At 36.2% G+C, this 17091-nt stretch overlaps 2 protein-coding genes across 2 annotated transcripts; one reads left to right on the forward strand and one right to left on the reverse strand.

Moving 5' to 3' along the window:
* Window positions 1–573: 573 nt before the first annotated feature.
* Window positions 574–4612, reverse strand: LOC116134723 (calcium-dependent protein kinase 10-like). The gene is made up of 7 exons (XM_031420382.1): window positions 3937–4612; window positions 3317–3460; window positions 3053–3205; window positions 2215–2330; window positions 1928–2095; window positions 1048–1278; window positions 574–956 (listed from the first exon to the last, which is right to left on the reverse strand). The coding sequence occupies exons 1-7, from the start codon at window positions 4610–4612 to the stop codon at window positions 783–785; spliced, it is 1662 nt and encodes a 553-aa protein (XP_031276242.1). The 3' UTR covers window positions 574–782.
* A 7692-nt stretch (window positions 4613–12304) lies between these two features.
* On the forward strand, window positions 12305–16793 carry LOC116134730 (pentatricopeptide repeat-containing protein At1g74750-like). The gene is made up of 2 exons (XM_031420391.1): window positions 12305–12498; window positions 14083–16793. Exon 2 carries the CDS (start codon window positions 14086–14088, stop codon window positions 16645–16647), a length of 2562 nt encoding a protein of 853 aa, XP_031276251.1. The 5' UTR covers window positions 12305–12498; window positions 14083–14085; the 3' UTR covers window positions 16648–16793.
* The last annotated feature ends 298 nt before the right edge of the window (window positions 16794–17091 follow it).

Raw genomic sequence — 17091 nt, forward strand, 5'->3', positions numbered from 1 at the left:
TATTTTGGTGTAGTATATTAGTATGGCTTGTTTGGTTGCTTAGAAAATGAAGGAAAATAAGAGAAACTTTGAAAATCTGATAGTGCTGAGACTTGAGAGGTTTGCTGGTCTGGAGAGAAAGATAAAAATGAGATTGATTTATTGTGGAAAAAATCAACAGGAAATGTTTTCTCAATAAGAAAGTTGAAGAAAAGAGGAGAAAGCTTTTATTTGCTGACCGTTGAACAAACTTTCTGACTAATCCAAGATAAAAGGTGGTGCTTCTTTTAGAATGATTAAAGGTAGAAAAACGGACGAACATTAAGTGGTAATTGCATAACAGAGTCAATAGACAAAATTCTGCAAGACTAAAAGGAAAATTGAAAATTCCTTGAAATTCACATGGCCAAGGCCAATAAACAACTCTTAACTGGTTTATCAACAAAATACAGAGGTAGAAAACCAAGTTAAACCAAACACCATTGACATTTGACATTACATATATATACAATCAAATACGGGCACATGAATTTCGGAATACTTATTCCTTCAAGATCTCCGGCAGTGGCAGCAACCTTAACCAATGTGCAGTCTTCTCCGGCATGCTTAAACCAAACCAAACTCCAATTAGTACCAAAGAATCTTTGGTCTCCCCTCCAGGAAGGTTCTTCAACTTAAAATTCACATTTTGTGAAAATCCAGGGGCCACGCACAGCCCATACTCTCCAAGAATAGTATGTATAAATATAACTGGAAAGAAATACCCCAGGGCACAAACAAAACTAAATCAACAACACCCTAAGTCAGACAGCAATAGCTTGACCGGTCATTGCATCGTGAAGCTGAAGTGAACCGTCTTTCATCAGGTTAAGGCTCAAACTCTTGAATCTCTCCCTTGAATACTGGCGAGATGCCTTTCTCCAATCAGTTCCAGTTTTCATCATCGCAACAAACTCATCATAACTGATACACCCATCCTGGTGAAAAATAACACACCAAAAGGTTAAGAATCACAAAAAATAAATTTGTAGTATAATTACATTGCGCATGAATGGACAGAAATCAAACCTTGTCAGTATCAACTTCACGCATAATGTCATTCAATACATCAGTATCTGTTTCCCCTGACTCATCAGCTAACGCCTCCCGCAGCTCATCTAACTCAATATACCCGCTCCCATCTTTGTCAAAAAACATGAATGCTCTGCGAAAATGCTCATCGTTTTCCATCTTCTGCAGGTGAATTGTTACTGCTACAAACTCTCCATAGTCAAGAACTCCATTCCCATCAACATCAGCCTAAATAAAGAAAACAAAAATAATGTCACTAACAGTGAAAATAATATTAGCACAAAAATTAAGCACTCAATTTCACAATAACTATAAACCTTTGCTTTTACTAGAACATTCGGATATAATCAGTAAAAAAAAAAAAGTTAACAGAATTGTGAAAAGTTGTAAATTTGGTCCATTTGTTAGTAGTAAACTTTAGCCCAGAAGGGACTAGAACACTTTAATAATTAAATAATACAACTGACAAAATAAATGTAAAATCTCCAAGTTCTAATCAACAAAAAGATATCTCTTTTGACATGTATAAAATGCAATATTCATTTAGTGATCCAAGGTGGCGAGGATGCACACACTTATTGGAAACCAAACGTGTATATGACACCTAATATGATCAACTTGTAAACCCTGGTCACTTTATTGTGAACAAAAAGAGGAGCCAAACTCATTTTAGCATACACATTGAAGAGCACATTCAACTGTGCACTACTATGGAAGCATGTAGCAGGGTAATGAATTCAAGAGTAGCAAAAACTATATTAGGAAAGATATAAATCCACACATGTAAATATAGCAGTCCAGCAATAGATTGATGACATTAAAAGTATGAAGAATCTTGCAATCTCAATTCAGAATTTAAGTAACCACAGGAATTTACCACTTCCATCAACATCCTCATCTCTGGTTCAGCCAACTGTGAACCAACTTTCCGAAGCCCTGTCTTCAGTTCCTCATATGTTACTTTTCCATCATTATCCGTGTCCATCAATTTAAACATATCTCTAATTACTTCTACCTCTTCAACAGATAAGTGTTCTGCAATTACCTACAGTATTTGATAGAACAAAGTAAAATCACTAGCAGAAATTAATGAATTGCCCAAGATTAAAATAGAACTTGGAACTTGAGCAAAAACTAGAAAATAAACAAATCAAAGATGCTTACCCGCAGTGCTTTCTTCTTAAATCTATTCATAACAGAGAACTGCCTTAGCCTTGTCCTGACAATATCACCTAATGGGACATTTGATGCTTTCTTTGCATTTTGTAACCAGGGGTGTTCTACCAAAAAAGAATAGAAAAGCCAAATCAATACAACTAATTCAACAAAACTATCCATGTGCTATAGAAATTCAATCTTCCAGCAAACCACATCCTGAACAAATTATCTCCTGTTAACAATGGAAGCTTTTGAATCCAAAAATGAAATGTGTGTCTTCAAGTGATTGTGCACATGCTTTCACTTCGATGTCCTGGTTATGCTCAATGCTAAAGCTATATGTAGCCATACTTTGTCAACGAAAGTATGATGGAAACCCCAAGCAAACAGTCCAATAAAGTTAAAAATTAATTTCTGTCAGCTGAGGCTTGGTTCCACATCGAGTAAAAATATCATTAGACAAAACACTCTTCATGGAAAAAAGGGAAATGCTAGATATACAAAGACTTTTACAAAGAGTCTTTGTACAAAATGATGTAGTAGCTGCCACACCACTAGTTTGTGAAAAGAAAGAGAAGATTGATGTAAAACTAGTGCTGTGACAGCTGCCATATCACTTTGTACAAAAACTCTTTGTAGGAGTCTTTGTACATCTAGCATTTCTCTGGAAAAAAAATGAAAAGGGAAACATGAATCTCTCCCACTCACAGCAGTCAAGACATTCACAGGCAGACAAGACATGCATAAATTGAACCTAGAAGCATCTTAGGATTCCAAAAAGAATGGAAAAATGTAAAACTCAGGCACAAAATCAGAAAAAGTAGAAATGGCTAGATTGGCTTACCAAGCACCTGTTGAGCAGTTGGCCGCTTCTTAGGATCCTGTTCCAACATCATCCGAACAAGACTCTTAGCATTTTCCGAAATCTGAGGCCATGGCTCCCTCTTGAAGTCAATGACCCCCCTCAAAATTGCTAGAGCAACACCCTGTTCAGTCTCTGCGAAAAAAGAACATCCAAGGAACAACTTCACAATTTAATCCAACCATTGATCATCAACATTACCTCCAAAAACTCAACACCAAGTAACTTAATTTAGCAACAAATTACCTGCCCAAAATGGGGGAACCCCGCATAACAAAATATAAAGAATCACCCCAGCACTCCATACGTCAACTTCAGGCCCATAATTCCTCTTCAACACTTCAGGCGCCATATAGTATGGACTGCCCACGATCTCTGAGAACTTGTCCCCTGTAACAGGAACCCAGTAACTAAATCACACAATCAAGCAAAACCCTGTTCAGCAATTAACTAAAATCCCATGAACAGTTGAAGGACCCAATTGTCAAAGTTCAATCACTTAATTCAGCAAAAACGCATGAAAAAATCTCGCAAAAACAAAACAAAATCGTCCACATCTAAAGCTCAAACTCAACAGATAAGCAAAAACTTACTAATAACTCAAAACCCAAAAACCCGAAATTCAATCGCACAGCACAAATGAAAAAATAAAATAAAATAAAAATAAAATAAAATAAAAAATAAAAACACTTAGAAAACAAACAAATTACATACTTCAAGCAACAAAAACCAGGCTCCAAAATCAAACAACTGCTCAAAAAATAAAACAAAATCCAATCCCACCCACATACCAGAATTAAACCAATACAAAACCCATCAGAACCAACCAATAAAAAGATATCCAACCACTAAACAAATCCACATACCAGGCTTAAAAGTCACGGAAAGCCCAAAATCAATAGCCTTGAGAAGTGAATTCTCCTTCTTGTTCGCAAACAAAAAGTTCTCAGGCTTCAAGTCCCTATGCATCACACCATTTTCATGACACATTCTCACCACCTCCATTATCGTCCTGGCCACTGCAGCAGCCGCTCTTTCACTATAATGCCCTCTCGCTACAATCCTATCAAATAGCTCCCCACCCTCGCACAACTCCATAACCAAGTGAACATTCTCTGAGTCCTCGTACGTGGCTCTGAGTTTAATCACGTTAGGATGATTTGGCAGCGTTGACATTATCATCACTTCGCGTCTGACGTCCTCAATATCCACGGCTGTCCGTAGTTTCCGCTTGGATATTGACTTGCATGCAAGGTCTTCTTTTGTCTCGCGGTCCGTACAGAGGTAGGTGATGCCGAACTCGCCACGGCCCAGTTCCCGGCCCAAGACGTACTTGTCAGTTATGCGAGTCCGGTGACTGAGAGGAATTATGTCTTTGAGGACACGGATCGGGGCGGGGGAGAGGATCTGGTCGCTGAAGTGGGAGGAGTACGGGTTTGGCCTCCGTTCTTTCTCTTTTTTCTTACGTCTCCGCTGTTTCTCTTGCTCCTGGTGGCGTTTGGAGTCTTGGTCAGGCCTCACACAAGCGTTACAGTTGCCCATGCTGCTTGTGTGTTATCTGAGTGATGCAGTTTGATGGCGTGTCTGTTTTGTATGCTGATGTTTGAGGTCAAAGGGTGCGTTTGAAGGGGGTTGTTGTTGATGTTGCCTTGCCGGCGGTGGTGGGTGGCGGGTGGAGAGAAAACGCGGGTCAGTTTGAGAAAAATGTGGATTTTGAAAAATTCTCTTATAGTGGTTAAGTTTTCAAAGTTTTATAAACTTAATTAATTGGATAATGAGTACTTAATTAAATAAATTGAAGGAATTAATAGAATGATAACTCTGTTAAAAAAAATATTAACAATTTATTAATCTGGTTTCTTGTTTGGGTGAAGATTAAACCAAGTCAATGGTTCATCTTGAGTCCTTGACCTCGCTCATATAGATCAATTACGTAAGAATCAATGCAATGATAAATGGACCCACATATTTACACGAACAACATCTTAACCGTCAATCTTGAATATTTTAATGGAGGGAAGAGAGGAGAAGTGGTTGAAGTTGTTTACCTGATTATTACTCTTTGTTTAGCATTAGGTGTGGCATAAGCCAACCACAAAAACTTTGCTACAAATATTTGTTATTTAGGCCGACCTACTAATAATTGTTTTTAACAAAATTTCTATGTACTAAATCACATATTATTGGATAAGTATGAGAAAATACAGAAATATTTCAATACATTAATAGATTCTAGAAAGAGAATCTTAAATTAAGTTTTCATATGCTTTCAAATGAATCAAATTCCAACAACAACAACTCCCTTAGCATTGACTTGTTCCACCTTGATATACAAGGCTTAAGCCTTAAGGTTAAGGGGAGATTCCAAATTTCCATGTATTTGGTTGTTTTCAAAGTTTTGACATTTGACATTATGCTACAGCCAAATTCAATACTTTAATATAAAATATCTGAGTATGGATTAGGAATTAGAATGGGAATAGGAATGTACGACATAAATATTATTAGGATAATCACTATTGGGGATTTAAAGGTAAAAGATTAAAAGAGGATATAAGTTTACATGGTCTCTCGGTTCGAGTCCTTGCAACCCATAATAAGTGTGACCATTGGAGCTCTTATCCGATTAGTAGTTCTAACTTCTAGGGTCTTGAGGGATTAATTCAGGTGCACATAAACTAGTTTGAACACCCGTTCATAAAATATATATATATATATATATATAGGCTCCGTTTGGCACATTATTTCTACCTATATTCCCAATCATATTCCCAAAATATTGTTTGTTTTGTTGTTTGAGAAATACTAGTATATTTTTTTAATTACTTTTAGACTCCTTAAGTTTATTAATTTCATTAAATACCCCTAGAAAAAAAGTTAAAAAATTAACAAAAACACCCTCACCCACCCATTTTTGCCAGATTCTAGAATCTGTCACAACGGCCTACAAACAACCAGAACTGACTGTTAATTCATCGATCTAGCCTTTTCCAGCCAGATCCACAGTGGATCTGGCTGGAAAAGGCCAAATTAAATGGTCGTTGTTGACGGTCAACGACGGTCATATCTTTGGTTGTCACTGATGGCCAGATCTGAACTTTTTCGGCCGTCGATAGCTAGATCTGGCAAGATCCGTGGTGGATCTGGCCGGAAAAGGCCATATCGATGCCCTACCCGTCATATCCCACCGGTCTACGTCGTAACGCCATTTTTTTGCCAGATTCTGACGGTGGTGGTCGGAATCTAGCACTATGGGTGGATAGGGGTGTTTTTGTTATTTAACACAATTTTTATATATTGGGGTGTTTAGTTAAATTAGCAAAGCTAGGAGGTTTTTTTATAAATTTTTAAATTTTATCTCATAATGCTCCTCTATTCAAATACCCAATATTATTCGCAAAATTTTATCTAAAATAATAAAACAAACGACCCATAGAAATATATTATTGGGACTAGTAGGCGGAGAAATAGTCAAGTCAAAATGGAGAAAGTTTATAAGTCCTCAAGTAGAGCTATCAACAACATTTAAAACACCGTGTAATTTCATGGAAATTTTCAAGATTCCATAATTCAAAGTCAACATAAATTATGAAACCAAACATCTTCTTTACTAAAAGTTGATCCCTTTGTTCCTTCCTCTTTGCCTCTATTGAAACCCAATTAAGAAAAAGCACTATATATTTTTTTTCTTTCTTTTGGTTGGAGACTAATTAATTAATTAATTAAAAAAAAATACCCTTTTGGAGAAGTTAGTTGTGTTCAATTATTTGTAGATTGGTTACATCAAATCAATTTACAAATAGAAATAATAATAACGTGAACTTTATTTATCAAATTTTAATCTTAAATTATATCCCCATGTGGTGGTGGTATTATAAGCTATCTAAAAGCATATGAAAAGTCAACAAAGAGAGACCCAACCTTTATCTTCTTTAGAGGAGCTCCATTAGAAAAGTCTTTTCATTTCAGAGACAAAACATTTCAAGTTTTTGGGTAAAGAATTTCCAACCCTCCCACCAAATTTCATTCCAGAGACAAGACAAATTATCATCATAAATTCTTTACACCATCACAACTTTCAATTTTAATGGACAACCAAGCACACGAAGAATCCAAACTCTTTTTTTTTTTTTTTTTTAACCAAAAATGTTCGGATCAGCTTGCACATACCTCAACTAATCAATCGGGATCCTGAACCAATCTCTCGGGACCTTAGAACTACTAACTAGGTAAACATCCAATGGTCACACCTATTAGCAGCCAAGTCTTTTAAGTGATACATTCAAGAGTCACTATCGAACCACTCGACTATCCAGAGGTAGTTTTGTGTCATTGTAATGGAATATATATTTAATAACGAACATATAGCAATTATGATGTGATATTATTGGTTCAGATAAGTTAATGTTGCAATAATTTAATCATGTGTTGATTAATGTAAAACGTAGGAATAGGTCGAAACAGGTAGTTAAGCTATAAATTAAGGATGTGTAAAACCAGATTAGGATGTTAAATGAAAAGTAATGATGGAGGTTGTTGATGGAAGAAGGTAACTTTATAGTCTGGCATGGCCAAAGTTTGAAGAAGGAATTTGATAAGAAAAGGGGCGTGAGTGACCTCCATAATGATGTTTGATGATGGGTTGCAGGAAAAGCATGTGTTAATCCCCCCCCTCCCCCAGCTCATCTCCCCACGCCTCTTCAATAAAGCTTCCCTCTTTTTTTGATTTCTAAAAGTGCAAGAGCCCTACATTGGGTCACTCTCGTCCTCAAGAAAGAACTCTGCGATTTTTTTATTTATTTATTTTTTTTTAATTTGTTAGTCAAGTTTTGTGTGATTGCTACCTTGCTTAATTTATGATTAAAATGCTCCACCAAATGAAGAATATAATTTATTATTATTATTGTTGGATCCTTGATATGTTATTGACATCTCACTGAATTTGATTGTTGTAATTTATGGGGAAATTCATATATTATATGAAGAGCTTTAGATTATTTAAAGAAAATTATATTTAATATAATATGCAATACTTCTTGTTGTTGTTTCTATGTCATGAAACATTAAAATATTGGTGGAAAATCCACTAGATTTTGTTCTAACGTAAAATCAACAATAATAAATTTTGATAATCTCGCTTTCAACTTGTTTGGGACATGAAAGAAGCCATGTGGAGTATAATTGGGCCAAATTCAGAGTAAAGTTAAGGGAGAGCCCACAAATAGGCCCAAAGTTTGTCTATTGTGGTCTTTAGCCCAATCCACGACAACAGTACGTCCTTAGTGTTGGCCTGGTCAAGTGATAGACAGGCTTTTTTGTTTTGTTTGTTTGAAGGTCAACTTCCCTATTCAATATCTGTTTAGTAGAATGCTCAAATAACAATTATTGATAACATGGGCGCTAATAAAACTTCTAGATTTACAAGAAGATGGAGTCAGAGATAAGTGATGTAAGTTAAAAAGATAAGAAAAGGATAATTTTGGCATAAATTGAAATCTATTTAAATATAATTTTTTAATTAATTTTGGGGCTTAGAAAGAGTTTTGAGTGAGGTTTGAATAACATCATTTTTATGGTATATTTACTTCAAAGTTTTACAAGGGAATGGGCATTCCCTTGTTTACTTTCGCAATTTTTTTTGGGAGGAAGGGGCATTCCAAGGCGAGGAAGGGGAGGAAATTTTATCCTTGCTCCAGTTTCAAACAAATATTCCTGTTAGGAAAATACTATACTAACTCAAGACCTCTTCTCACAAACTTTCTTTCAGAATTCCAACATAGCAATTCGTCATTGGTTGACTCGTAAATAGGTAGGCGGGACTCATACAAGCAGGTGGGACCCATTTTATGAGTTGACCATTAATGAGTTGCCACGTTGAGATTGTAAGAGAAAGTTTTTGAGAAGGGGTTGTGAGTGTAGTATTACTGCTTTTATTATATCATTTTATAATTTAATTTTTATTTGAAGATGTAAAATTATTTATTTATTTAAAAATAAAAAAATTACTTGTCATGTCGGTAGATTGACAGACAAAAAGGCTTGCATGTGTCGACAGTGTTGTCGGAAGTGTGAAGGAACGTTGAAGTCGGACAACTTTGGCCGATTCTAAAAAAAAAAAAAAAAAATGATTTAAATAAAAATATATATTTATACTTATGAATAAAATAAGTTAATTATATTTTAGTTTTATTTATAGTAATTAATTCCAATGTAAGTATTTTTTAAATATGCTTAAAAAATATACATATATAAATTTAAAATTAAGTGTAATTTTGTCCAAAAATATAATTTTTATTCCATTCTATCACTATTTATTGTTACAAGTAAACAATGTAATCATATTTTGGATTTGTTTGGTACATTATTTGAAATATGATATTATGAAAAACTGTTCTGAATAGGATATATTAGGATTATGAGAATGAATTTGGTACATTTTTTGAAAAAATTTAAATTATTTTTAACGTCTTACGTTTGTTAATTTAGCTAAATACTTTTTATAATAAAAGTTTATAAATTTACAAAAACACCTTTACCTATCCAATTGACTGTCGGTAACCAACTACCATCGACGAACGATGGCTGACAATTATTGGAATGGCACATGACCGGCTAGATCTAGCCGGTCGTACACCGTTTTAGTATTTTTCATCCAAATCTACCATAAATTTGAACGAAAACGTTAAATCTGTGGCTAGAATCTGGCCGTCATCGAAAAATTAAACAAACAAGGGGTTTATCCCATCCCTGGTGTCCATTCCTGTTCTCATTCCAATGCATTCCCCAAAGTAAACACCACCTTAGTGAAGAGATGGAGGCATCATCTCATCAAATTGTTTTCCGACGGGCCTTACCAATAATTTTGAACCCGTCTACCAATGTACTCATTACTTGTGTACTTAAATCTATAGATAGAATATAAGACAATTGGCAAGGATTATCTCACACTCAACTCAGTTAATCTTAAACTTACCAACATTATCTAACAGCTTAATCTTTGTATTGATTTTTTGATTTCAATATTCAATTATTTATGGAGTTTTATCTATACACAGTGGTCAACTTGTATCTTTCTAACCGTTTTAAAGGATTTTAGAAAATTTCTGGCCCAGATATTTATTAAAGGCCGAACGACTTATACCTATCCAAGGTTTGGCGAAACGACAGATTGATACCTAAAAGGTTTCAAAAAGACAAACAGGTACCTTCTGTTAGTGAAAATACTAGAATGCCCTTTAAGAAATATTAGTCTATTTTTTTAATTACTTTTAAACCCCTTAAGTTCATTAATTCCATCAAATAACCCTAGAAAAAAGTTTAAAAATTAACAAAAACACCCCCACCCACCCATACTTGCTAGATTCCGGCGGCCACCGTCGGTGGTAGCCGGAATTTGTCACAACGGTCTACGCCACCACCATAAATGACCGGTAATTCACCGATCTGGCCTTTTCCGGCCAGATCCACCACGGATATGGCCGGAAAAGGCCAGATCTGACGTGAAAAGGCCATATCTGGCCAAAAAGTGATGACTAAAGAAATGGCCGTCGTTGACAGACAACAACGGCCAAAGATGGAGTGTTGCGGCTATGGACGGCTAGATCTGGCATTTTCCGACCATATCCGTGGTGGATCTGGCCGGAAAAGGCCAAATCGGTGAATTACCAACCATTTTCGGTGGTGGCGTAGACCGTTGTGATAGATTTCGGCTACCACTGATGGTGGCCATCAGAATCTAGCAAGTATGAGTGGGTGAAAGTGTTTTTGTTAATTTTTAAACTTTGTTTTGGAGGTATTTGATGGAATTAATAAACTTAAGAGGACTAAAAGTAATTAAAAAAATAGACTAATATTTCTCAAATGTCATTTTAGTCTTTTCACTAATGAAAGATATCTATTTGTCTTTTTGAAACCTTTTAGATACCAATCCTTGTTTCGGCCAACCTTAGATAGGGGTAAGTCGTTTCCCCATTATTAAAATAACACGTGTCAGTAATTTTCTGATCTATTCAATTGGGGACAACAACAGTGACATGGAGGTCGAAAGATCTTGCTTGATAAACAAGAAACACTTGACAACCAGACAATACTTCGGGGATTTGGGGCCTCTAGGATCACTTAGAAGATGTCACGTGTGCTGCTGTCAAAACCCTGCAATTCGTTAGACCATTCATGAGAACTAGAGCCGTCGATAGTTCTGACTTTGACCTTCGAAGATACAAATTCACATTTCTTTTAATTACGCGCTTAGAAAAAGAAAAAGCGTGGCGTGGTGACTCGCTTGGACCCCATCAAGTTTCAAGTTTCAACTACCACACCATATTATTATTATTATAATTATAGCAAATAAAAATAAATAATTGACCAAAGCAAAAAAATGAAAATAAAAATAGTTTTGAGTTTCTGCATGTGAAAATCAATAAAATGTGACTTTATCAAAAGTTGTAAAGGCGTGTGTGATACAGTACAGATACAGCCACCATTACTGCTAATCAAAAGGTAACTTACAATTAATAAGTAGCTAAACTCAACAGGTTGCACACCGTACCACGATAGAACTAGCAGTAGGGAATCGCATCCCTAGAATATAGAATCCTCTTTTAAAAAAGAAGGAAAAATGACATCGAATAAAATCATTTACCGCTCAGCATACAAACAAGCCGTCAGGATGCAGCCACGTGTGCCCTACAATTTCAGTTTTGGTAAATAAAAAATATCGTTGACCTTCTTCCTATTATTTGACCTAATTTTAATTAACAAACAATATAAACACATTTTTTTTTTTCCAAAATGATGTTTTCAATTAAATAAAAAGCAATTTTGATGAATTGAAAAACATTTGAAAAGATAATTAATAAATATCATAAAATACATATATTAAAGTCATAATAATCTCCGAAATTATTTAAAAACATATAGTATTGAAGAAAATTATTTAAAATTAAGATTAAGTTTAATAAAAAAACATAAAAGTTTATTTTTTAAACCAATTCATTCTGATTTGAATTAAACCTTTATAATATAAATATAAAAGAAATAAATTTAAGAAAAGTATAAATGATTATTATAAAATTAACCAAAATATAAATAATTATATGAGTTAAGTCAGAATGAGCACACGGGTTGCTGTTCCTGTTTTCGGGTAAAGCATAGTAATGAAAGAGCATTGCACAAAAGTTTTCCTCTCCCAAAAACGAGTAGGGCTGATTAAGAAAAGAAAATAAAAAAAAAATAAAAAAAAAAATGACTAACTACTTAAAAAGCTTTTGCATTTGGAGCCTTAACTTCACAGCCTCCCCAATTTGGTTGGAATAACTCAGGACTTGACGGCAGCACAGAGAGGACAGCCGCCTCTCTCTTTTTTGAACTTTCTCTTGTTTTTTCTTTCTTTCTTTGAACACCTGAATAAGCTTATACACCATTCTGAGGTACTTCTCATCTTATGATCTTCTTCTTTATGCATTTATAGGCTCATTGTTTACTGGGTTGTTGCTGTTTTTTTTGTTTGTTTGTTTGTTTGTTCTTGTGGTTGTAATCGCCCTTTGTTTGTTTTTCTTGACTTTGAGTATGCTTTTTATTGTATCTTGGTTACTAAGACAAGAAGATTGGTTTTTTGTTTTTTTTTTTTTACTAGATGTGGTGAATTTGATTGTTCTTTTTATGTATTTATATGATTGGATGTGTAGAAGATTGTATTTTGACTGTAAAGTTGTGATCTTTTTAGCTGCTTTGCATGTGAAAAAGAGAGAACTTTGATGATTCATTGAAGGAGCTTGGATTAATCGAGTTATTAAGTGTTTGTTTGAGTTATGGTTATTGTTTTGTTCGCTTTCTGGAACTGATTCTTTGTTCGTCATATTGAGGTGAACAAAGGAAGATTTTTGTTTGTGTACAAGGACATTTAAATTGGTGTGGATGATTTTATGGTTTTTCGTGTTTTGATTTATAAATGGGCGGGTGAAGTTGATATTTTGGTGCCACTTTTTGCACAAACCCAGACTATTTTGACTATTGTTTTCAGAAGCAAGAATGGGAGCTTCGGAATTGCTGTGTGGAGCAGCATCTTTAATGTACTCTATTTGTTTTTAATTGATAAAGCACAAAATGTTTACCTTACGTTTGATTGTGCACCTTGATTCTGCTTTTTGGCTCTAAGGTTGAAGTAAATGGAAAACAAGAGGAGATTTGCTCTTGTTCCCTTCTTGTTTCCAATCTTTTGTGCACAATAGATTGTAAAACAAGAGGAGATTTGCTTTATAGTCTTGTATACTATTTGATTTATTTTGTTCCTAACCCAGGGTATGTCCCGAGGTAGGATGACCGCTTTTTATTCTTCTTTTCCTTCATAATATACGCTTTCTTAGCCCCCCCCCCCAAAAAAAAAGAAAGTAAACGGAAAAAATAGATAATGTACCATATCTGTAAGGGAACAACAATAACAAGGATAACAAGCCTTTGTTTGGGGCATTCAAATTGTCTATTGAAATAACATCAAATGTTTTAACTTAATGATAATATTTCAAGATAACAGCAAGGTTTCTTGTCATAATTCTTACTCATAAGATATGGCTACACATGACAAATTTGTTATAAATGGTTCTCTTCTTCTACAATTTCTTTGTGTATTTAATATATTTACTGATTTTACCAAGCCTTTTATCAGTTGGCATGTTTTATTAGAATACAACTTATGAGTGCTTGTCCTGGTGGCTTGACTGCATGGTCTGGGATCTGAGCAGTTTTGTTGCTATGACTCATTGAATGGAATCGTCTCTCTTTACTTAATGTTCACTTGATGCTCAGTTGTGCTTTACTGCCTCGGTGTGGATGTCTAGTTGTTCCTATACACTTTTCTTGTAACATCGAGGGAGCATAGGCCGAGGAGTAGCATTGGCACGGTGGACTTGTATGCTGACCGTTGTGCTTGAGCTAATAAATTAGTGTATTCTCACTTGTGATGATGAGAATTATGTTTTTATGCATATTGCATTAACTTTGTGCGGTAATTGCAGATTATGTTGCGGGCAAAGCAGATTACTACTAACTTTTCAAGTACAGCTCGGTCATTTTTGCTTACCGGTTCCCGATGTAGTATATCAGATGGAAATTCCTGTACCTGCCCTGAGGATGAATCTTGTGTTTCACGAAGACAGCATAACACACAATTGCCATCCACCTCTTCCAGAGTAGGTGCTGTGATCTTTGGGAATGCCATTAAAGTGGTGGGTTCCTGCAAATCGGAGAGGGTATCTGCTCCTAGTTCTTCAGAAAAATCAGATTGTGTCAGTTATGCTAGTGGCATTGATGCTGCTCCAAATGATGTGCTCACGTCACCTCCTATTAGTGACCAGTTTGTTATGGCTGGTATAGCTGCAGTGGGTTTTTTGTCTGATTTAGTGAATCATAAGCTTCCTCTATTAGATGGAAGTGGTCTACCAAATTCTTCTAAGAACTGTATGGTTGATCCCACCAGGCCACTTTCGGGTATAAAATCTACAAATGTGAGGACCATTAGAAGAGAAAACTTTTCCAAAGTTTATACAAAATCATCTACTGAGACAACAGTGGTGTCAAGTGCTTCAAGTGACTATCATGGTGCAAAAGGTAAAGCTGATAAATCAAATTCTCAAGGTTTCAAGCGAGTTTCAAATTCAACTGGAGATTCACTGGAAACCCATAGTGTATCTTCAGATAGTTGTGACAGAAGGAGGACTATACCACAAAGATCCAAATCTCATTCAAATCACTTCACCTCAAATTTTAATTCTGATCAGCGCAGGTCAGGTGCAAAGTCTGTGGAATGTGTCTCTGAGGGTTTGAACAAACCCTATCGAGAAATGAAAATTCCTGCTGGAATTGCTCCAATGTCTCGTCAGTTTACTGGCTTTGGGAATGTTGTGGAAAGGGTTTCTCACATGTTGCGACAATTGAAATGGGGCCCTGCTGCAGAAGAAGCTCTTGGGAATGTTAATTATTCTATTGATGCATATCAAGCAAACCAAGTTCTAAAGCAGCTTCAAGATCATTCGGTTGCTCTTGGCTTTTTTTATTGGTTGAAACAACGACCTGGGTTCAAGCACGATGAGCATACATATACAACCATGGTGGGCATACTTGGCCGTTCTCGGCAGTTTGGTGCTATAAACAAATTGCTTGATCAGATGGTAAGGGATGGATGCCAGCCAAATGTTGTGACATATAACCGTCTTATTCACAGTTATGGACGGGCAAACTACCTTAACAAAGCCATTGAGGTGTTCAATCAAATGCAAGTAGCTGGGTGTGAACCTGATCGTGTAACCTATTGCACACTCATTGACATTCATGCAAAAGCTGGATTTCTTGATGTTGCCATGGACATGTATAAAAAAATGCAAAGAGCTGGTCTTACTCCTGATACATTCACTTTTAGTGTTATAATCAACTGCCTTGGAAAAGCTGGCAATTTAACTGCTGCCTACAAACTTTTCTGTGAAATGGTTGATCAGGGTTGTGTTCCTAATCTAGTGACCTACAATATCATGATTGCCCTGCAAGCCAAGGCTAGGAATTATGAGAGTGCATTGAAGCTGTACAGAGATTTGCAGAATGCAGGATTTGAGCCAGACAAAGTTACTTACAGCATAGTGATGGAGGTTCTTGGACATTGTGGCTATCTTGAAGAAGCAGAAGCAGTTTTTGCTGAGATGAGAAGGAAAAACTGGGTGCCGGATGAACCGGTTTATGGGCTTTTAGTAGATTTGTGGGGAAAGACTGGTAATGTTAGAAAGGCTTGGGAGTGGTATCAGGCCATGCTCCATGCAGGTCTGCGCCCTAATGTGCCCACTTGCAATTCCCTGCTTAGTGCTTTCCTTAGGGTGCACCAGCTGTCAGATGCTTATAACTTATTGCAGGGCATGTTGACATTGGGTCTGAGGCCTTCTCTGCAAACGTATACCTTGCTCCTAAGTTGTTGTACAGAAGCACGATCACCATATGACATGGGGTTCTGTCGTGAGCTTATGGCAGTCACAGGACACCCTGCACATATGTTCTTGCTTTCCATGCCGTCAGCTGGACCTGATGGTCAGAATGTGAGAGATCATGTCAGCAAGTTCTTGGATATGATGCACAGTGAGGATAGAGAGAGCAAGAGGGGACTTGTAGATGCGGTGGTGGATTTTCTTCATAAGTCAGGGCTCAAGGAGGAGGCTGGCTCCGTCTGGGAGGTGGCTGCACAGAAGAATGTGTATCCGGATGCTGTTAAACAGAAAGCCTCGTGTTATTGGCTGATCAATCTGCATGTCATGTCAGATGGCACTGCTGTGATAGCGCTTTCTAGAACACTAGCCTGGTTTCGTAGGCAGATGTTGATGTCAGGGGTTACTCCTAGTCGGATAGATATAGTGACTGGTTGGGGCCGGCGTAGCAGGGTGACCGGAGCTTCTCTGGTGAGGCAAGCAGTGCAGGAACTTCTGCATATTTTTAGCTTCCCATTTTTCACCGAGAATGGCAATTCTGGGTGTTTTGTAGGGTGTGGGGAGCCTCTTAATAAATGGTTGCTCCAATCATATGTGGACCGGATGCATCTACTATGATTGATTATGTTTTTTGTTCTACCATTGTAGTGATAACACAATTTTGTGGGAAGGAGAAGAGGTATTCTGATATCTGGTGCATTAGTATGTATTATGTGCTCTTACAAATTGTAAATGAGAGATTGAAGCCAGAATTTGCTGGATTACTTGTTTATTACAGTTTTTGTATAATGAAGTAGAATCCTTGATAATCATGATAACTACTCGCTATTCTGAACAGGAACCAGAAGGTAAACAGTTTTGCCCTCTACAATTATCCACTTATAGTTGGCCCTTGTGCAATGTGTGGTTGAAATGCAATATGTGGAGGGATAATGATATTCATATTTATTACTCACTGTAGTCATCTTCCATTGTTTGCCGTGTTCTTTGAACTGAAGTTTGATAGTCATGTTTGTAAAATCATTCCTTGACCTAGAACAATTGGATTGAATGATAAAGACA

This window comes from Pistacia vera, unplaced genomic scaffold (assembly GCF_008641045.1).
Source record: "Pistacia vera cultivar Batoury unplaced genomic scaffold, PisVer_v2 Contig291, whole genome shotgun sequence".
NCBI lineage: Eukaryota > Viridiplantae > Streptophyta > Magnoliopsida > Sapindales > Anacardiaceae > Pistacia > Pistacia vera.

Bases quoted from the DNA above. Each gene is read 5' to 3' on its own strand.
- LOC116134723 (XM_031420382.1), bottom strand. From the start codon at position 4,612: ATGGGCAACTGTAACGCTTGTGTGAGGCCTGACCAAGACTCCAAACGC. The intron at 1,279-1,927 runs GTAAATTCCTGT...TTCTTTATTTAG, and splicing joins TGAGGATGTTGATGGAAGTG to GCTGATGTTGATGGGAATGG. The intron at 957-1,047 runs GTTTGATTTCTG...ATTTTTCACCAG, and splicing joins GTGAAGTTGATACTGACAAG to GATGGGTGTATCAGTTATGA.
- LOC116134730 (XM_031420391.1), top strand. From the start codon at position 14,086: ATGTTGCGGGCAAAGCAGATTACTACTAACTTTTCAAGTACAGCTCGG.